Source organism: Heteronotia binoei, chromosome 1, assembly GCF_032191835.1.
Source record: "Heteronotia binoei isolate CCM8104 ecotype False Entrance Well chromosome 1, APGP_CSIRO_Hbin_v1, whole genome shotgun sequence".
Classification (NCBI taxonomy): Eukaryota; Metazoa; Chordata; class Lepidosauria; order Squamata; family Gekkonidae; genus Heteronotia; species Heteronotia binoei.
In genome coordinates this window covers 162,684,716-162,707,160 of record NC_083223.1, presented here as the reverse complement: position 1 = coordinate 162,707,160, position 22,445 = coordinate 162,684,716, and the positions used below count along the sequence as shown (strand labels likewise).

At 40.8% G+C, this 22,445-nt stretch overlaps 1 protein-coding gene across 1 annotated transcript in view; it reads right to left on the bottom strand.

Annotated features, from left to right (window-relative positions):
* FMN2 (formin 2) overlaps positions 1 to 22,445 on the bottom strand; it is a 439,054-nt gene that overhangs the window by 176,377 nt on the left and 240,232 nt on the right. Inside the window, exon 9 of the mRNA XM_060243494.1 lies at positions 5,505 to 5,566. Coding sequence (XP_060099477.1) covers positions 5,505 to 5,566 — 62 coding nt within the window. The remainder of the gene's footprint in view (positions 1 to 5,504; positions 5,567 to 22,445) is intronic.

Below are 22,445 nucleotides of genomic sequence, written 5' to 3'. Positions count from 1 at the left end.
TCCACACTGGCTATGACACAGACTTTGCTATATTAGGCCTTTCTCCAGGGATCACTTTGTAGAAAAATAGGTGGTAGAGTTCATCCAGGGATTGTTGTGCAGCTGCACCTACTATTCAATGGACAAGGTGGGGAGGAGGAGGGGGAACCCTCAGAAAGATTCAGGAGCTGTGCTCCTGTGAGCTCCTACTGAATCCGAGACCTGCCTTTCTCACATGAGTGAGTGTCTCAAGGTCCTCCATCCAATCTCCAACTCCCCATTCTCCAAGTGCTTCTCTGCCTAACAGACCCCCTTTCTAAACAGTTAGCTGCAGTTCCCCAATCAGAGTGAGTTTCATTAGCTGTCACTCATATGCACCACCTCTAAGCAGGTGCGTGCAGTCCATCACACTAAGCAACAGCTGGTAGGTTCTGAATGGCTAAAACCAATGTTTAAAGCAGCATTAATAAAACTCAACATAAATTAAAAGATAAAAATCCAAGAAAGTGCCATATAACTAGTAAAAGTCCTAGTAAAAAAATACACTTTCTGTTCCTCAGCTATTCAATTGTATGTTGGTTGAAGGAACTGACAGAGGTTCTCTCTACACTGGGAAAGATAAGGGAATAACTGAGGTGAATAAAAGAGGAAGGCTCTGCCAAAGCCTCTTGTTCAAATGGGGAGCAAAAAAAGAAAATAAGTATCTATCTGGGCTCTCATGGAAGACATGGGTTCATTGTAGGGTTCACTAAAGTTTTAACCATTATTCTCAAGCTATTCAACCAAGAGCACTTGCAGTATTATTTGGAAATCAACTAAAACAGAAATGTAATAATTTCTGAAAATTAGAAATATTCAGTAATTATTACAGCATGGTATTACAGGTCTGTAGATAGAAAACATGGTTTGGCCACGTCCACAGCTATCATTGGAAAGTTCACAATGCATATTGCATTAACATAGACGTTGCCTACAAAACAGCCAGCACTGGGTGCATGGACTGCTAGAGGTGTGTATTCAGTTCAGCTGAACTGAATAAAGAAGAAGAAGAAGACTGCAGATTTATACCCCGCCCTTCTCTCTGAATCAGAGACTCAGAGCGGCTTACAATCTCCTATATCTTCTCCCCCCACAACAGACACCCTGTGAGGTGGGTGGGTCTGAGAGGGCTCTCACAGAAGCTGCCCTTTCAAGAACAACTCCTGCGAGAGCTATGGCTGACCCAAGGCCATTCCAGCAGCTGCAAGTGGAGGAGTGGGGAATCAAACCTGGTTCTCCCAGATAAGAGTCTGAACACTTAACCACTACACCAAACTGGCTCTCACATAACCTACATAACAGATGATTCAGCTGTATTTGGCCCCAAATATAGCCAAAGCAGTATTTGGCGGTATTCAGCTCCATTATGAAGTCAATAGCAAAGTAGGGTATAATGAATGGGGGTTGGGGGGAGGGCAGAGGGTTTGAGGTAGAGGCCCCAAAATTTCAGGGCAGCTGCGGGGGCCTCTCCTCCACAGAACTGCCAAGTTTCAAAAAGACTGGACCAGGGGGTCCAATTCTAGGGGCACCCAAAAGGCCCATTTTCCCCTAAGGTGGAAAAAAACCCCAGTCCCAGTGTAACAACAGTGGGAAGAATGACTTTGGTGAGGAGGGGGTTTGAGGGATAGGCCCCAAAATTGCAGGGCAGCTGCAGGAGCTCTCCCTGACAGAATCCCAAAGCTCCAAAAAGATCGAACAGGGGTGGGGAGTCCAATCTCTAGGGGCACCGAAAGAGGGCCCTTTTTCCCTATGGTGGGGAAAAAACAATCTGTCATTTTACCCACTGTAATCACTGTGGGAAAATGACTCTGGGGGTGAGGGGATTGAGAGAAAGGTACCAAATTAGCAGGGCAGCTTTAGGTGCCTCTCCCCACCAGAACCCCCATGTTTCAGAAAGATTGGACCAGGGGTTCCTATCATAGGGGCACCCAAAGAATGTCAAAGAAGTCTCAATGTGTGGATGAGACGATGGTGCAAGGAGGAAGGGTTTAAGTTTGTTAGGATGCTTTGTTGGGATGCTTTCTGGAACAAGCGGGAGCTGTACAAAAAAGATGGTCTCCACTTGTCCCCCGATGGAACCAGGCTGCTGGAGCATAAAATCAAAAAGGTGGCAGAGCAGTTTTTAAACTAAATCTAGGGGGAAAGCCAACAGGAGATGAAATGTCTCTGGTTCGGGAAGACTCGTCTTAAAGAGATGAAGGTTTAGCTGATACTTTTCTACCGGGTAATGGAACAGAGTTGTCCACTGAGACGGTGACAAACAGAATGGACTGCCTGCCAGAGTTTCCAGGCGGCAGGAGGAAGGTGGCGGGCCTAGCTTGCCAGGGAAATTATAGATGTTTGTAAATGTTATAGATGTTGCAAATGCTAGAAGTCTTCGAAGTAAAATTGGTGAGTTGGAATGTTTAGTGTTGGGGGAAAACATAGACATTGTGGGAATTTCAGAAACTTGGTGGAATGAGGAGAATCAGTGGGACACGGTGATTCCTGGATATAAGTTATACCAGAAGGATAGGGAGGGAAGAATTGGAGGTGGGGTGGCTCTGTATGTCAGAGAAGGCATACGGTCCAGGAAGACTGAGGTCAGAGAATTGGACTCCCTTGTAGAAATGCTTTGGGTTGAAATAGAGGGCCCAAAAGGCAATTTAACTATGGGAGTTTGTTATCACCCACCAAATCAAAAGACAGAGGATGCCTATAATATGATGAAAGGTTTAAAGATGGTGGCTAGATGAAAAAACTGTGTCGTCATAGGTGATTTTAACTACCCGCAGATTGATTGGGTCAATATGTGTTCTGGTCGAGAGAAAGAAACTGAGTTTCTAGATGCTCTCAATGACTGTGCTATGGAGCAGATGGTCACAGAACCTACCAGGGGTGGGGCGATCCTGGATTTGGTCCTAACTAATGCCCAAGACCTGGTGAGAGATGTTAAAGTGATCGTACTGCTTGGGAGCAGTGACCATAAGGTTATTGATTTCACTATTTGTATAAATAGAGAGTTGCCCCAAAAGACTGGCACGACCACGTTTAACTTTAAAAGGGGTAAGTTCTCTGAGATGCGGAGGCATGTGAAAAGGAAACTGAAAGGAAAGGTAAATACATTCAAAACCCTTGGGGAAGCTTGGAGGCACAGATAAAATATATACCACAAGTTAGGAAAGGTACAAACAGGTATAAGAGAAGGCCTACATGGTTAACAAACAAAGTAATGGAAGCTGTAAAAGGTAAGAAGGACTCCTTTAAGCAGTGGAAAGCTAGTCCAAGTGAGATGAATAAAAGGGAACACGGGCAATGGCAAATCAAAAGTAAGACTGTGATCAGGCAGGCAAAAAGGGACTATGAGGAGCATATTGCAAAAAACATAAAAACCAACAATAAAAATTTCTTCAAATATATATCAAACCAGCCAGGGAGGCAGTGGGGACCCTTGGATGACCAAGGGGTCAAAGGATTACTAAAGGAGGATAGGGAAATGGCTGAGAAGCTAAATGAATTTTTTGCCTCCGTCTTCACTGTGGAAGATGAGAAGTGTTTGCCTGCTCTGGAACCACTTCTATAGGAAGGGGTGTTGAAAGACTTGAGCCAGATTGAGGTGACAAGAGAGGAGGTCCTACAACTGCTGGACGAATTAAAAACTAATACGGTAAGTCACCATGTCCAGATGGCATACATCCAAGAGTTCTGAAAGAACTCAAAGCTGAACTTGTGGATCTTCTGACAAAAATAATCTTTTATTGACATCTGCCTCCGTTCCTGAGGACTGGAAGGTAGTAAATGTCACCCCCATCTTTAAAAAGGGTTCCGGAGGAGATCCAGGTAACTACAGGCCAGTCAATCTGACTTCAATACCGGGAAAGTTGGTAGAAACCATTATCAAGGACAGAATGAGTAGGCACATTGATGAACATGAGTTATTGAGGAAGACTCAGCATGGGTTCTGTAAGGGAAGATCTTGCCTCACTAACCTGTTACATTTTTTTGAGGGGGTGAACAAACATGTGGACAAAGGAGACCCGATAGATATTGTTTACCTTGACTTCCAGAAAGCTTTTGATAAAGTTCCTCATCAAAGGCTCCTTAGTAAGCTCGAGAGTCATGGAATAAAAAGGACAGGTTCTCTTGTGGATCAAAAACTGGCTAATTAATAGGATGTAGAGAGTGAGTATAAATGGGCAGTCTTCACAGTGGAGGACGGTAAGCAGCGGAGTGCTGCAGTGCTCAGTACTGGGTCCCATGCTCTTTAACTGTTCATAAATGATTTGGAGTTGAGAGTAAGCAGTGAAGTGGCCAAGTTTGCGGATGACACTGAATTGTTCGGGGTGGCAAGAACCAGAGAGGATTGTGAGGAACTCCAAAGGGATCTGTTGAGGCTGGGTGAGTGGGCATCAACGTGGCAGATAAGGTTCAATGTGGCCAAGTGCAAAGTAATGCATTTTGGGGCCAAGAATCCCAGCTACAAATACAAGTTGATGGGTTGTGAACTGGCAGAGACTGACCAAGAGAGAGATCTTGGGGTCGTGGTAGATAACTCACTGAAAATGTCAAGACAGTGTGCGATTGCAATAAAAAAGGCCAACGCCATGCTGCGTATTATTAGGAAGGGAATTGAAAACAAATCAGCCAGCATCATAATGCCCCTGTAATAAATCGATGGTGCGGTATCATTTGGAATACCGTGTGCAATTCTGGTCACCACACCTCAGAAAGGATATTATAGCTTTGGAAAAAGTGCAGAAAAGGGCAACTAGAATTATTACAGGCTTGGAACACTTTCCCTATGAAGAAAGGTTAAAACGCTTGGGGCTCTTTAGCTTGGAGAAACGTCGACTGCGGGGTGACATGATAGAGGTTTACAAGATTATGCATGGGATGGAGAAGGTAAAGAAAGAAGTACTTTTTTCCCTTTCTCACAATACAAGAACTCGTGAGCATTCAATGAAATTGCTGAGCAGTCGGGTTAGAATAGATAAAAGGAGGTACTTCTTCACCCAAAAGGTGATTAACATGTGGAGTTCACTGCCACAGGAGGTGGTGGCGGCTAGTTCACAGTCAAATAAATGGCTGCTATTTAAAACAACCATACCAGACATATTGCAGCATAAGAAATCTTTGTATGTCAAAGAAGCATTATTTTTCTGTTACGTTTTTCCATTATGCTAGGAAACCTGTCTTGTAGTGCCATCCTAAGCAGAATCCACCTTTCTAAGCTCACTGCATTCAATGGACACAGAAGGGTGTAACTCTTGGGCTTGCAATGTAGGTCTACTTTAGTAATGTAATGTCTCTTAATGGTTATACAATTTCCCTGACAAGGAAGACTTCTTGGTATCTGCATAATGTTTGCCATTTCATTTTCACAGCAAAACTGTTTTATCAACAACAGAACATCTGCAGTCACAAAATCAACACTATGCTCCTTTTCTAGGCAAAGAAAAGGTGTTCAAAGACACACACAAATTAGTATTTTTTGCCTTGTTACTCACATTCTCATAAAGGGCTTGAAGGGTCTCTAAGTCAACCACAGAGTTGTCCAAGTTCACAACAGCTGTGGAAAAAGACAAAAGTGAAAAAGGATTACATGTCAGGATGATAATCCATCTGTGAAGGAAAGACTAGCACAATAGTTTTTTATGACCCACTGGTCATACAGCTTAACAGCTTAAGGTTTATTAATGCTTTGAAAAGTGCTGCATCTAAGATTGTGGACAAGAAACCCGGTGGAGCCAGGTGTCAAATGTTAAGAAATTCATGGTCCCTTTCCCCTCCAAGACATACACAGGATCCCATGAGTACAGCAAAAGTCAAAGATCAGAGATAAGCTTTACATCAGAGTTTCATGGTCTGACTAAAAGCATTATAACAAATAGTAAGTCTATTATAGCCACACACACAAACAGAGAGACACACAGAGATCTGTCACTGGTTTGGTTTCACTCTTAAACTGATTAATCCATAAATCAACCAGTGACCTTGAAGAAACCTGACAAGGGTCAAATCTTCCATGCACTAAAGCCAGAGATTTAGTACACACATTTGCTCTTCTGTTCTAGAAGCTGTATCCATAATGTGCCAAAAAATATGCATTACTATTCCCTTTACTATGTAAGCAGTTTAATTAGCCATTACACATACAAAGTCAAATCAAACTGTCTTTAGCATTAATAAAAAATATGAAGAAGGAATGTTTAGAATTTAATAGTACAAAAGATACTACAATTTTGTATTTATGCAGGCAGGTTGAATTTAATACTAAAAAGAATACCCTCATTAAAAAGTATTCATTGCTGAAAAATATTTTGAAAATGCTGATTCTTAATACATCATGATTACAAATGAAGAGAGGAATACACTTCAAATTACTATGTCTTCTAGCAGACAGGATGTTTTCAGAAGTGTGTGCAGAAGTGCTGTTGATCTTTATCCTTTCTGGCTAGTTACATGATGCCAGAAGTGGAGGATTCTGTATAAGAAGAAATCTTCACTTCAGCTGGAAAATTCAGGGAGCTACTACGTGTTTTAAATTTACCAGGCTTGAATAAAGTTGATGAAATTTGTGGTTCCACCTTGGTTCCAGATTTTCTTAGCTGAAGCACATATTCTCCTTCCATTTTCAGCTGAGTTCAGGCCATGTTTTGAATTGTCCTGACAGACAACCTTCATTTTTGACTCAGAAATGATGGGAGTGTAACCTCACTAGTTATTCTGGACAAGCAAGTATGATTTATTTATTTAAAATATTTATTTATAATTACAATATGAATATCCCACCTTTCCCCATTTCTCAAGGCTCCTTACACTTATCATATACAATACCCCCCACCTTCACCTCTCAAAAAAAATGCCTGAAGCAGTCTAGACATCATTAAGAGCCCTGGTAAATAAAACAGTTGTGCACCTCCTTCTAAACACCTATAGATACAGCATCCACCCCCACTTCCTCAAGGAGCCTATTCCTTTTTATTGTTTAAACCAATTTTATTATTCTGCAATATATTGTAATAATACTCATCATCTATTATTAAAAACTTAGTACAAATACATTACATTTTCCTCCTCCCTCCCCCCCTTTTCATGACCCCCAACAGTGTATTTTACTTAGATTGCTAAAAATAAAAGGTAATTTTATCAATTAAAAAATCTTCATAGGAAAAATCTTAAAACAAGAAGAAAAAAAGAAAAGAAAAAACCATATATTATAGTTATAATCCATCTTCATTCTTATCTTTTACTCCTTATCAAAAGAAAAAGTTGAAAAAAATATGTTACATAATCTCGTTTTTTTACTTTAGTCCATTTATTATTCCTCAAAAATTTAACTATTGTCAAAAATTACCAAGTGCCCCTTTACCTTCCATTGCTTTTCAATATATTTTTGAAATTTTCCCAACTCATTTTTAAACTTCTCTAAATCATATTCTTTTAAGATTCTTGTAAGCTTGTCCATTTCACTCCAATGTATGACGTTTAGAGTCCAGTTCCACTTTTCTGGTATTTTATCTTGCTTCCACATCCGCACATATAATGTCCTTGAGCTTAAAGCATGTACCAAATTATCGTTCTATCCTGTTTCGGAAAATTTTCCATTTGTAATCCCAACAAAAAGATGTCTGGTGCCTTCTTAATATCATAACCCAAAATTTTTGAAATCTCTTGCTTAATCATTTGCCAAAATTGTTTTGCCTTTTCACAAGTCCACCACTTATGGTAGAAAGATCCTTCATGTTTTTTGCATTTCCAACATCTATCCGACACCTGATTGTTCATTTTTGCAGATTTCTTAGGTGTCTTATATATAACATTTTGAAACAGTTTTCTTTAATGTTATAACATGTTGATATCTTCATAGAGTTCTTCCATAATTACTCCCATGACTCCATCTGTATTTTTTTATTTATATTTATCGCCCATTTTATCATTTGAGATTTAACTACTTCATCTTCCGTAGACCATTTCAATAATAATTTATAAATTCTTGAAATCAACTTTTCGTTATCACCAAACAGCATTCTCTCCAGTTCTGTTTGTTCTTGTCTTATTCCATCATTTTTAATGTCCTGTTCAAGGAAACTCTTAATTTGTTGCAATTGAAACCAGTTATATTTATATTGTAATTCTTCAGCCGATTTTAATTCCACCTTTCCTCCATGTATTTTTAACAATTGTTTATATGATAACCACTTCTCTTCATTAATATCTGAATATAACTTTATTACTTCCGTTGGCACAATCCAGAGGGGTTTCCTCTCATCCCCATATCTTTTATATTTTGACCAGGTATTTAACAAATTGCTTCTTATATAGTGATGTAAGAAAAAAACATCTATCTTACTTTTCCCATAACACATATAGGCATGCCAACCAAAAACATTTCCATGACCTTCTAGTACTAGTAGTTTTCTGCTTAGTAACGTCATCCATTCCTTGATCAACACCAAACATACTGCATCATGGCACAACTTTAAATCATGCAGTTGGAAACCTCCCCTTTCTTTTGCATCAGTCAAAATTTTCATTTTAATTCTTGGTTTTTTCCCGGCCCATACAAATTCTGAAATTTTCCTTTGCCATTTATTAAATTGTTTATTATCTTTCACTATTGGAATTGTTTGAAACAGGAACATAATTTTTGGTAAAACATTTATTTTAATTACGGAAATTCTGCCCAGTATAGACAAGTTCAATTTGTTCCATTTTATCAGATCTCCATCAATCTTATGCCAAAGCTTCTCATAGTTATTTTTGTACAAGTCAATATTTTTCGTTGTGATTTCCACACCTAAATATTTTACTTTGGAGGTAACTTCACACTCTGTTAAGCTTTGTAGTTCTTTCTGTTTACTCTTTGACAGATTTTTGCACAATTTTTTTTATTTTTCTTTATTTTGACCGCCCTGAGCCTGTCCCAGCGGGGAGGGCAGGGTATAAATAAAATTTTATTATTCTTATTTATATAAAAACCTGCCAGTTCTCCATATTTTTATATCTTACGAAGCAACAATGGTGTTACATAAGTGGGGTTTTCATTTATAAACATTACATCATCTGCAAACGCTCTGTATTTATAAGAAAAACCTCTCAATTTCAGTCCCTCTATCTCTTTATCTTCTTGAATTTGCATAAGCAAAACCTCTAAAGTCATTATAAATATCAATGGAGACAGAGGGCAACCTTGTCTTGTTCCTTTATTAATTATCATTTTTTCCATCAAATCTGCATTTATAGAGTCTTGCTTGTTGTTCAGTATATATTGCCTTCACCATTCTTATAAAATCTTCTCCCAATCTCAGTTTCTCCATCACTGCAAACATAACATCCCAATGCACATTATCAAAAGCTTTCTCTGCATCTGCAAAGAATAATGCTACTTCTTTTTCAGGATGTTTCTCATAATATTCAATAATGTCTATAACTGTTCTGATATTATCTCTAATTTGCCTCCTGGGAAGAAATCTTGCTTGCTCTTCTTTAATAAAATTGTTCAAATGCTGTTTTAAGGCGTTCTGCTAGAATTCTAGCATATATTTTATAGTCTTTGTTAAGCAATGAAATTGGTCTATAGTTTTTTACATTTGTGGCATTTCTGTCTTCTTTCGGTATCAACGAAATTACTGCTTCCTTCCATGTATTAGGTATTTCCCCATCTATTCTTATAACATTCATCAATTTCTGAAGTTTTGATATTAACGCCTCTGCGAGGGCTTTATAAAATTTTGCTGTAAAACCATCTGGACCGGGTGCCTTCCCCAATTTCATGGAATTAATTGCCACTTCTATTTCTTCTTTTCCAATTGGTTCATTTAAAACCTTCTCCATCTTTCCCTTATCTACCTTTTGGCATTTAAACAACTTGGCATAATATTTATAAAATTCTCTTTTAATTCCTTCCTGGTCAACAATGTCCTTACCTCCCGATACAATTTTGTTAATGACTTTGTTCTCCCTTTTTTTTTTCATTTGCCAGGCCAAGTATTTTCCAGGCTTATTTGCTCCTTCAAAAGGTTTCTGTTGAAGTCTTTTTAAATTCCATTCCACTTCTACTCAAGAAGCCTATTCCTTGATGGGAAAGGCACAGATCCTGGTCAGTGCCAGGTAGACCACCCTAAGACCACCTTTCCTCATGAAATGAGCCCAAAACCAACATCTCTTTCAACATCACAAACCAGAGAGAAAACAAGAAAAGGGAAGGAACTGACCAGTGGGAAAGAGATGGAAGGAACAGACAAATGCTTAAGGGACAAAGCAACTCCAGGAATCCAGATTCTCTCACTTTAATTTTTTTTTATATATATAACTGACGAACACAGCAAAGTGATCTTTTGTTGTAGGAACATACTTAATATAGCTTCAAGTAAGGAAAAAGTTAAAGGGAGTGGGTTCTGGTTCCTAAACTTGGATCCCTTGGTTTTTGCCCTGCCACCCACCCCATCCCAGGTCCTGGGAATATTGTGTCCCTATTCCTTCCTTCTTTGGTAATATTTTCTTCCAATGTATTAAGCAGTTGTGTCTGCAGTTATTGACTGGAAGAAAATTAAATAGAGACTGACCATGTATAACAGTGATAATGGTTGGCATGTATAATCTAGGGCAGGAAGATCTGCTTGTCTTGGTGCATTCATACTTATCTTAAGTAACAGGTTTGTAGGCTGACAGTACTCCTAAACTGAGCATGGCTCCTGGAAGGCAAGGTGAGAGCTGTGACCAGAAGTGCCTCTATAAATTCATTCTCAATTATTGGCAATATCCTCCTTGAAGGACAAGGACTTTGACTGTCAACCATGCTCTGGCAATCTCACATGTCAACTACAACACTGTATACAAAACATTGATGCCAGCCTTTTGATAGGGCTTGGCCAAAGGCAGCATATACAATTAGTGCCCATCCAGTTGCATAGGACACCTGATATGGTCACACAACTGAAGATGCTGATGGTCGTCTGTAAAGTTGTAAATGACATATATTATATCTTAGGTAATACATTATCCATTATGATCCCATTACCCACTAAGATCTATGGGTGCTTTTAAGTTCTATCCACTCAGTTGGGGGCCGCAGAGTAGAGCCTTTTTCAGTTGTGCCATTGCAGCTGTGGAATTCCTTCCCTAAGGAGGTCTATTAGAGCGTGACCATGTGAAATTCCAAAACATAGGCATTTGGAAATCCTTGAAACTGTATTCACTCTGAATACTGCTTTGTTCTAATGTCATAGGTCTAGTTTTCTATTGGGTGTTTTAAATTACTTCTTACTTTAGTCTGTGTTTTTTTACAGTGAATCTTTACACTTTCCTAGAGATGGAAAAGCAAAAAACTCCCCCTCCCCCTTCCTGGCTTGTTGAGATTTGCTTGCTTCACTGTATTAAGTACCACTTTGTACCACTTGGCATTCCAAACCCCACCAGCTATGCTTACTGTACTCTGCTTACTGTACCTCATTCCTCATCTGAAGAAGTGTGCATGCACACGAAAGCTTACGTTCTGAATAAAACTACATTGGTTTTAAAGGTGCAATTGACTCCTATTGACTCCTAAGAGCCAGTTTGGTGTAGTGGTTAAGTATGCAGACTCTTATCTGGGAGAACCGGGTTTGATTCCCCACTCCTCCACTTGCACCTGCTAGCATGGCCTTGGGTCAGCCATAGCTCTGGCAGAGGTTGTCCTTGAAAGGGCAGCTGCTGTGAGAGCCCTCTCCAGCCCCACCCACCTCACAGGGTGTCTGTTGTGGGGGAGGAAGGTAAAGGAGATTGTGAGCCGCTCTGAGACTCTTCAGAGTGGAGGGCGGGATATAAATCCAATATCTTCTTCTTCTTCTTCTATTTTGTATTAAGTCTACTTACTAGCCAGAATGTAAACTGGGAAAAACCTTTCTGAGCATTTCCACTGGCAATCCCTGATGGAATCCTGACATGAGATGATATGGTTCTTTAAAAATCAGTATCCTTCACTGCTGCTAAATGATTCTGTGTATACACCTCAAGATTAGAGACAATATAATTCATGCTCATTTGTTTCTCATTGCTGCAAAGCATTCAGTGATAAAACAGTGTCTGGGACTCATCACATTTCCCCCCTACAGGTCTGAAGCATAATTTTAGTTACAGTATAATAAAAGAATATATAAATAAGGAAATGTTGATCTTGATTGCACTGAGCAGGGTCCAGTGCATATGCAAAGACTGGAGGGGAAAATAGCAAATGAAAAGAACATTTATTCATTTTACGAATGTACTAATTTCCTAAGACAATCAAGTTTTTTAAAAAGCCTTTGTTTGTTTCTACCTCTTTTCCTCTGTAATCTAGCAATTTGCATGGAACATTTAAGTGGTTATCTCATAACATATTTCTACCCCTTTCCTTCCTAAAAAGCAAGGTGGATTAAAACCTTCTCCAAAACCCAAGCACATTTTAAAAACCTCTTTAAAATACATAATTTATAAATCTAAACCTGCCAGTCTCACCAGATCATTAGAATTAAACAACCAACCACTTCTACTTTAATAACTTAATTGCACATTCCTGTGTTCTGCCACACAACCTTCTGAAGGTTCCTCAGATAGCCAACTGCCAGCTCATGCATATTCTCTGTGGTAGATCCTGGCTTGTAAAACATCATGTCCAAGGAGGAGCCCAGAAGGGTGCATTCTTTTGGGATTGGTTACAGTGCTGCCTTGCACCTTTTGCAGTCCCCACATCCTGCATTGCTTGTGCTATGCTGGCCTGGGCAGTTTGCTGTTGTCATTGTCAGTTAATTTTGTAAGCGAGCTAGACTGCTGTTCTTTTGAGGGGTCATAGAGTGTTTCGAGCCCGTCCCTGTGGCATCGGTCCCATCGTTGTGGGGCCCAGGGGGCCGGCGCAGCGGCACGCTGAAGCAGCCTGTCGGTCACTTCCGGGTTCCTGTCCTGCATCTCGACTTGTGACAGGCTGCTTCGGCGTGCTGCTGCGCCGGCCCCCTGGGTCCCACAATGATGGGACTGATGCCACAGGGACGGGCTCGAAACACTCTATAACCCCTCAAAAGAACAGCAGTCTAGCTCGCTTCCCCCGAGCCCTGCCGCCATAAGCCTCAAGGGGGCTCATTTTGCGGCATCTCCTGGCGGGAGGGTGGCACCCGCACGGGACACATATCAAATGAAAGAGGGGGTGCAGGGCTATCAGAAACAGCCAGTGGAGGGAGTCGCGAGACCACCCCACTGGGGGATCCACACCCCGAAAGTGATGAAGGTTGCGCAGATAGAGCCAACAGAGCAAACAGGACAAAATAAATAGGCTGCATTATGCAGCACAGTTGAGAAAGTGCCTTATCCCATATACTGATGAAGTATATACAGGATTTGAGAACAAAATTGTTTCCGGCGGTGATATTTGGGGGATTTTTGGGGACGTCACAGGAAGTGCTGTGAAGTCACTTCCTGTTTCCGGCAGTGGCATTTGGGGGAAATGATGTCATTTGGGGGAAGTGATGTCACTTCCTGTTTCCAGCAGGTGACGCGGGGGAAATGATGTCACAGGAAGTGACGTCACTTCCTGTTTCCGGCAGTGGCATTTGGGGGAAATGATGTCATTTGGGGGAAGTGATGTCACTTCCTGTTTCCAGCAGGTGACGCGGGGGAAATGATGTCACAGGAAGTGACGTCACTTCCTGTTTCCGGCGGCACGCACGCTTCGCGCGCGCGCACCCCTACCTTCCACCCCCCCCCCCAGGTGTCCCTGGCTGGCCTTCAGACATTATGGTCACCCTAGGTGGATCTGTAACTGACTGATAGATTGCACCCAAAGAATGCTTGTGAATGGTTCCTCATCCTCTTGGAGAGGAGTGACAAGTGGAGTGCCTCAAGGATCTGTCCTGGGGCCTGTATTGTTCAACATCTTTGTAAACTATTTGGATGAAGGAATAGAGGGAATGCTTATTAAATTTGCAGATGATACTAAATTGGGAGGGGTTGCAAATACATTAGAAGACAGAAACAGGATACAGGATGATCTTGACAGGCTGGAAAACTGGGCTAAAACCAATAAAATGAATTTTAACAGGGAGAAATGTAAAGTTCTGCATTTAGATAGGAAAAATCCAATGCATGGTTATAGGATGGGGAGACTTGTCTTAGCAGTAGTATGTGCAAAAAGGATCTAGGGGTCTTAGTGGCCTTTTTTTTTAACTTTCAAAAAACTTTAATAAAAATTTTTGCATCATACTAAGCATCAATAAAAGTATTGCATTGATACAGACTGTCATATATACATTGCATTACAATTAAACTTAAAAATAAAAAAACACCATCAAGTAATTATATTTACAATAGGTTACTAAGATGAAACTCAGTTTTACGCTATAGAGGTCTAAGACAAGCATTAAATAACATCAAAAGTATGACATTCTTTCATAAGCCATATTCATAGGAATAATTTCTTCTGAAGGGTCTTAGTGGACTATACGCTGAACATGAGTCCTGATGGTGCCTGGGGTTTTTTTGGCCACTGCATGACACAGAGTGTTGGACTGGATGGGCCACTGACCTGATGTGGTGGCTAAAAAGGCAAATGCAATTTTGGGCTGCATCAACAGAAGTATAGTGTCTAGATCACGTGAAGTGATGGCATCGCTTTACTCTGCTCTGGTAAGACCTCACCTGGAGTATTGTGCTCAGTTTTGGGCACCACATTTTAAGGATATAGACAAGCTGGAACAGGTCCAGAGAAGGGCAACGAAGATGGTGAGGGGTCTGGAGATCAAGTTCTATGAGGAAAGGTTGAAGGAGCTGGGGATGTTTAGCCTGGAGAAGAGGCGGCTGAGAGGTGATATGATCACCATCTTCAAGTACTTGAAGGGCTGTCATATAGAGGATGGTGTGGAATTGTTTTCTTTGGCCCCAGAACCAATGGGTTGAAATTAAATAAAAAGAGTTTCTGGCTCAACATTAGGAAGGATTTCCTGACCATTAGAGTGGTTCCTCAGTGGAACAGGCTTCTTTGGGAAGTGGTGGGCTCTACTTCCTTGGAGGTTTTTAAACAGAGGCTAGATGGCCATCTGACAGCAATGAAGATCCCATGAATTTAGGGGGAGATGTTTGTGAGTTTCCTGCATTGTGCAGGGGGTTGGACTAGATGTCCATGGAGGTCCCTTCCAACTCTATGATTCTATGAAGGTGGGGAATCACCAAAAGGTAATTAACACATGGAATTCACTACCTCAGTAGGTGGTGGTAGCTGCAAGCATAGACAGCTTCAAGAGGGTATTGGATAAACATATGGAGCAGAGATCCATCAGTGGCTATTAGTCACAGTGTATTGTTGGAACTCTGTCTGGGGCAGTATTCTTGGTGCTCTGTATTCTTGGTGCTTGTGGGGAGCACAATGGGATGACTTCTAGTGTCCTGGCCCCGCTGATGGAGCTCCTGATGGCGCCTGGGTTTTTTTTTTTTTTGCCACTGTGTGACGCAGAGTGTTGGACTGGATGGGCCACTGACTTGATCCAACATGGCTTCTCTTATGTTCTTATGAACTCCCATCAGAACTATTTATAAACAATTCCGACTGGTGGGCTTCTCCTCTGGTGACTCTCTTCACTGTGATTGATAAAACAGGGACCATGCCTGACTCATGGACAAATTCCATAGTTGTCCTGATTTATAAGAAGGGTAATCCACAAGCACCCAACTATCGCCCAATTAGCCTGCTTGATATAGCAGGCAAACTATATGTGAGAGACTTCTTGGGAAAACTTACTTCATGGATGCAAAAGCAAAATCTCCTAAGTAGGGAACAGACTGGATTTTGCCCTGGCTACACTGCACCACTGTATAACTTTTAACCATCTGATAGAGAAATACAGAGGTACAGGGGAAAGAAGGCTGTTTGCAGCCTTCCTCAATTTAAAAGGGGCGTTTGACTCTATTCCCAGGGACCTTCTCTGGAACAAGCTGGACAACTTGGGTCTAGATAAACGTCTACTTTTCCTCATCCATAAAATTTATTCCTTTAATCGGGGGCGGCCCGATGCCCCATGGTGCCCTAGGTAGACTTCACTTCCTACTGCAAGGCAAACTCCCTGTCTATAAACTATGCAAAATCTAAAATTGTAGTATTTTCTAAGACCTGGAAACCACAAAGCTAGCACCTCAAAGGAAATAATACTTTGTGTCAAGACCTGGTAACCCTACCTGAACTCTCTCTAGACACTGAAATCACTAAACTGAATATCATGCTTTGGTCACATCAAAGAAGACAAGATTCACTGGAAAAGACAAAAATGCTTGGACAAGTTGAAAGCAGTAGGAAAAGAGGAAGACCCAACATAACACACATATGCACTCACACACACTCATATTGCATTATTTATTGGATCTCCTATACTGTATGATCACTTTTTTTCTCTTTCTGTACAATGTAATCCCTGTTGAGAAAGATGGGCTATAAATATGCAATAATATAAAATACACAGCAATTAATCTCCATGAGACAGTTATCTTGCGCACTGCAATAGCTGCAGTGTCCAGGACATCATCAAGAGTAGTCCATGTATAGTACATTATTGTAATCTAGATTTTCAGGTTTTAACCTGAATGTTCAGCTATAGCAAAGGATAAATTATCCCAAAGGCAGTGAACTGAGTAAGCCAAAGATGTAAGTCAAATAGATGGAAGATCCAACACACATGAATTATGATATTTATAGAGAGATTCAAAACCATAGGATGGTTATTTCTAAAGAGTGTTTAATTAACTGGTGATTTACTCAGGCACTTCTCTGTAAGGAAATGCCCCTCATTTTCAGAACACTGTAGTCACCCATCTGGTTGCCAGAGTGCCTGGAGACAGAGCTCTCACACATCTGCCAGAAGGACGTTGGTTTGTCTACCAGACTGGAAAGGACTTATGAATACTAACAGCCACAATGCTAAAGCAGTGCTCCGGGTCCCTGGAGGAGCAGTAGCAAGGAGAACGAATGGTTTCCAGTCTCTTCGGGTGAACGCCATCTCTATCTTGGAGCGGAAGAAAGTGTACCGCTAGGAGCTATCCAGGCCATGCGGTTTTCACCCTTGACCATAGAATCCACTTTGGGAGGCTAACACCAGCTATCTTCCAGCAGTGCCAAGACTTCATTTCAGTAAAGCGGGAGGCACACGTACGCAACAGATGTCACCCATCCATGAGGCGATCAAGCTTATCCAGGTGTGGATCCTGCTGGACTGCCTAAGCCTTTGTCTAATGGAACTCAAGACAAAGACTGGTGCCAAGAAGAGACTGAAGAAGAGGAAGACCATCTTTAGCCAGAGCCAAGTTCCTTTGTGTAAACCGGGTGTTACCTTAGGTAGCAATTTGGCCATCTATTGTCACCTTTTTAGATAAGTTTAATAGTTTTAAGCACACCTCCACCCAGTAGTTTCCCCCATTCTTTTCCCCAACTGTCATCCTGGAGCCTCCCCCTTGGCCCATTGTTACCTGTACAGCCAACCAGGTAACCCAGGCCAAGCCTGCTCATTGGCTAGCTATGAGCATCCAATCAGGGGTCGCCAATTAACTGGCTATTGGCTACTGCAAAGTCCAGCCCTTATAGTCACTGCAGAGCCTCTCCTTTTTCCTGAGGTCACAGACCAGCTGACCACTTTCTTTCAGACGATGGAAATTCAAAGTAAGCAGGCTTCCATTAGTTACAATGTTAAGTCTTTATGTGATAAACCAAAGGTTCTGAACAGAGGATCATTGGAACTGATGCCCTCCCTTCAGTGCATAGACATTTTAACTGAGATTACATCAAAGGCTTTTCTAAACAAGAATACATTCCCACAGTATGGTGATACATTTCACAGGTTAGGTCAACCAGCTCAGAGCAGTTTAAGCTAAGCATCACATTATAACATTAAAACTTTCCAGAGTCTGACACTTTCCTCCTCCCTTGTACCTCCTATCCCCTGAGGGTCCAAGGTAGTCCATATAACCTGTGACCCAACTCCACTCATGTGTGCATCTAGCAGTATCCCAGTTCTGCTGTCTAGATCCATCCCCGATTCTTGGCCAGTTGAGGGTCCCATTTCCCCCGTCCTCTTTCATCGCCATTGGAGCCTTCCTTGAAGACTACAATCGGTAATTATCACCCTGTTTGTCTACCCATGTGCTCTCTCTATATATCTCTATTTTTCTTAGGACTGTATGTGTGATTTTATGAGTATTTAATCTTGTATGTAAGCCTATATTTTTGGGAATAAATTTTAATTGTTTTTACTTAATTAGAGTCCTTGATAAATTTAAGCATTAATTTCTGGACGTGGAATCCTGTATACACAGATCAAAGATATTATTAAACCAGGTGCTCACCTGACAATTCCCCAACCTCAGTTTTGAGGGCATTTTGGCTTACATCTCTTCCAAACTAAAAGTATGTTCATTAACAGAATAAGAATCCAGTAGTACCTTAAAGAATAACAAAATTTGTGGCAGGCATTTGATTGTGTGGATTACAACAAACTGTGGCAAGTCCTTAAAGAGATGGGAGCACCAGACTACCTCATATGTTTCCTGAGAAACCTGTATAAGAGTCAAGAAGCGACTGTCAGAACAGGATATGAAACAACTGATTGATTTAGAATAGGAAAAGGAGTTCAACAAGGATGCATATTGTCACCCTGCTTTTTAAATTTATATGCAGAGTACATCATGAGGAATGCCGGCCTGGATGAAGCACAAGGCGGAATTAAGATTGCCGGGAAAAATATCAACAACCTCAGATATGCGGATGATACCACTATAACGGCAGAAAGCAAAGAGGACCTAAAGAACCTCTTGTTGATGGTGAAAGAGGAGAGCACAAAAGTAGGCTTGAAACTCAACATCAAAAAAACTAAGATCATGACTTCCGGCCCCATCACTCCTTGGCAAATAGAAGGAGAAGACATGGTAATAGTGACAGACTTCACATTTCTGGGATCCAAGATCACTGCAGATGGTGACTGTAGCCATGAAATTAAAAGACGTTTGCTCCTTGGGAGGGAAGCTATGGCAAACCTAGGCAGTATAATAAAAAGTAGAGACATCACCCTTAAAACAAAAGTCCGTATAGGCAAGGCAATGGTATTCCCAGTAGTAACGCATGGCTGTGAGAGTTGGACCATAAAGAAGGCTGAGTGCAGAAGAATAGATGCTTTCAAATTGTGGTGCTGGAGAAGACTCTTGAGAGTTCCTTGGACTGCAAGAAGATCAAATCAGTCAGTCCTAAGGGATATCAACCCTGACTGTTCCCTGGAAGGTCAGATGCTGAAGCTCAAATACTTTGGTCACCAAATGAGAAGGGAGCACTTACTGGAGAAGATCCTGATGCTGGGTAAGGCAAAAGGCAAAAGAAGAAGGGGATGGCAAAAGATGTGATGGCTGGACAGTGTTACTGATATAACCAACATAAATTTGAGCGGACTTCGGGGGATGGTGGAAGGCAGGAGGGCCTGGCGTGACTTGGTCCATGGGGTCGCAAAGTTGGACTAGACTGTGTGACTGAACAACAATGAGTTTTCATCTGTCATTGCTCACTTCTTCATATAAATAATAATAATAATAATAATAATAATAATAATAATAATAATAATAAATTTTATTTATATCCCGCCCTCCCCGCCTCGGCAGGCTCAGGGCGGCTAACAACATTTCTTAAAAACATACAGTAATAAATACAACCTTTAAATTTAACAATATAAAACAATATAAAACATTAAATTTAACAATATTAAAAACCAGTCAATACTATTCGATAGTTTGGTCTGACAGTGCTGGTGGTGTTTGACGCTAGTTCTGCCAGTTATACAGCCAGATGTAGCATTCTAGTTGTATTTGAAGAAGTGAAAGCTCATATCTTTCCACAGATTTTGTTAGTCTTTAAGGTGTAAGTGGACTCTTGCTTTTTTCTACTACTACAGACAGACAAACACAGCTACCCATCTTGATCCATGTCCTTTTAAGATGGATACATCACCAGTTCTTAGGTTTTAAACCAATGCAAGGCATAAAAGAATACAAGTAAAACTATGTGCAGTATGCACAAAACAAAGTACATCTGTACAACAGCACTGCAGGAATCTTTAACAAACATCTGTTGTGGAATCTATGTGGAGCTACACTGGTTTCTATGCCACAATTCTAGGATGTGAGGAAAATAACAAATTTGTTGTAAATTTAATTGAATTATAGAAGCAAAGTAAGATGGTGATGGATGTTGTAAAGCAAGGGGAAGGGAAGGCAAAGAGTGGGCACCTGTTCTGAAGAGAAATAAAGAAGGCATCTGAACGGCCTGCCTATGTAATTTGAGGTGTTGGCAGTTTTTAAAAATGCAGTATTGTTATTTAATCATATTTAGTATTTTATCCTTTCCCCAATGAGTTCTGCAGCTTCATCCTCATTAATAGCCCTGTGTGGTAGGTTAGGTTGAGAATGTCTGGCCCAAGGTCATCAAGTGAGCTCATGAGTGAGTATATTAAAAATTTTGGCTGAAGGCCAGCACTTCACTCTGTGCCATTATAGACAACTTGTAACCTGAAAAAAGTTATGTTCAAAAAGCAGATATTGGAAATTATTGGACAAAAATATGTATTCCCAAATATTCAGTTATGAAGAAAGAGCTGTATTCCCCCAAACAAGTCTGGAATACATCTGAATAATCCTGTTTGTTTTTATACAGGATAGATATTACACAGTGTTTTTGAATTGTTTTAGGTCTCTGTCTTGTCTGTTCCCTTTCCTTTCAAAAGAAGTTAAGCAAGAAATATGGCCCAGCTTCTGTTCTAAATTTCAAGTTTTGTTAAGATTACCTAAGAATTAGTTGGAGAGCAATAGAACACTCTGTTTGAATGCTTGCATGAGATAAGAAAATGTCTGGCAAACACAATGGTGCCAGGCCTGTGTACTTTCAACAACACAGGTATGCAGGAAAGTGTGTGTGTGTGTATTTCAGAGAACACTTATGAAAAGGACAAAGCCTTACAGAATGGCTCACCGCTTTTATAAGATTTATGTTTCTAGAAATATCAGAACTAACTTTTTAGTTAACCATCATAAACCCCATACAGATTCTGAGTTGGTAAGATAGGAGGCCCAGATATCATACATCCAAGAATTCTGAAAGAAATGTGAACTTGTGGATCTCTTAACAAAAATATGCAATCTATTACTAAAATTTGCCTTTATTCCAGAGGACTGGAGGGTAGCTAATGTTTGAAGAAGGTTCTGGGAACTTGCAGGCCAGTCCTCCACTTGCACCTCCTGGAATGGCCTTCGGTTAGCCATAGCTATCGGAGGAGTTGTCCTTGAAAGGGCAGCTGCTGTGAGAACCCTCTCAGCCCCACCTACCTCATAGGGTGTCTGTTGTGAGAGGAGAAGATATAGGAGATTGTAAGACACTCTGAGTCTCTGATTCAGAGAGAAGGATGGGGTATAAATCTGCAGTCTTCTTCTTCTCTAATATCAATACTAAGTAATTTGGTGGAATCTGTTATTAAATATAGAATTAGTAGGCCCATGGATGAACAAAAGCTACTGAGGAAGAATCAGCATGGGTTCTGTAAGGGAAGATCTTGTCTCACTAACATTTGAGAGCTCTTTGAGGGGGTGAACTAACATATGGACAAGGATGACCCAGAAGATGTTGTTTACCTAGAATTTCAGAAAACTTTTTATAAAGTTCCTCAACATAGGCTACTAAGTAAACTCAGGAATCATGGGATAAAGTACAAATCTTCTTGTGGATTAAAAACTGGTTTACAGGAAACAGAGAGTGAGTATAAATGGGAAGTTTTTACAGTGGAAGGTGGTAAGCAGTGAGGTTCCACAGGGCTTGGTACTAGGCTGGTGATTTTTAACTTTTTAATTAATGATCGGAGTTGGGAGTGTTGAAATAATTTGGGCCAAAGTCTGGCTCACTCAAGAGAACCCCAAATGCAAAACCACTGTTTATATTACCCAAATTATTTTTATATATTGGAACTCTTGTATGCTGGCTTGCTTATTTGTGCGCGTAGGGGTTTTTAAGCCAAAGACAGGGAATGCAGTTGCCTTAGAAACCGTTAGGTGAAAATAGATAAGGGAAAAGTGCAAGAATGCGAAGGGAGGGGGGGGTGCTGAGACAGGACGCCTTAGGATGCTTTTGAGCATGCTTATCTAATTACTGGGCAGATTGTGAGGGGGTCCACCATATAAGGATAACTAATTAGTTTGACTTACTCAGAAAAGCTTAGGCGCAGGCGCTACACATAGTAGTAAAGATAAGAAAAATGAGGTAATACGTATCTGTGTATACTTCCATATAAGGGGAAAAGTGTTGTCTTGCGGCCATGAGTGGTTCAGATTGTACTCCCTGCGCCGATGACCTGTTTGGTCACAGGGATAGAGAGGGCGTGCGTCGGGGAATGCTTAAAAAACAACAGCTTGGGCGGAAACGGCAGAGAGACTGCCTC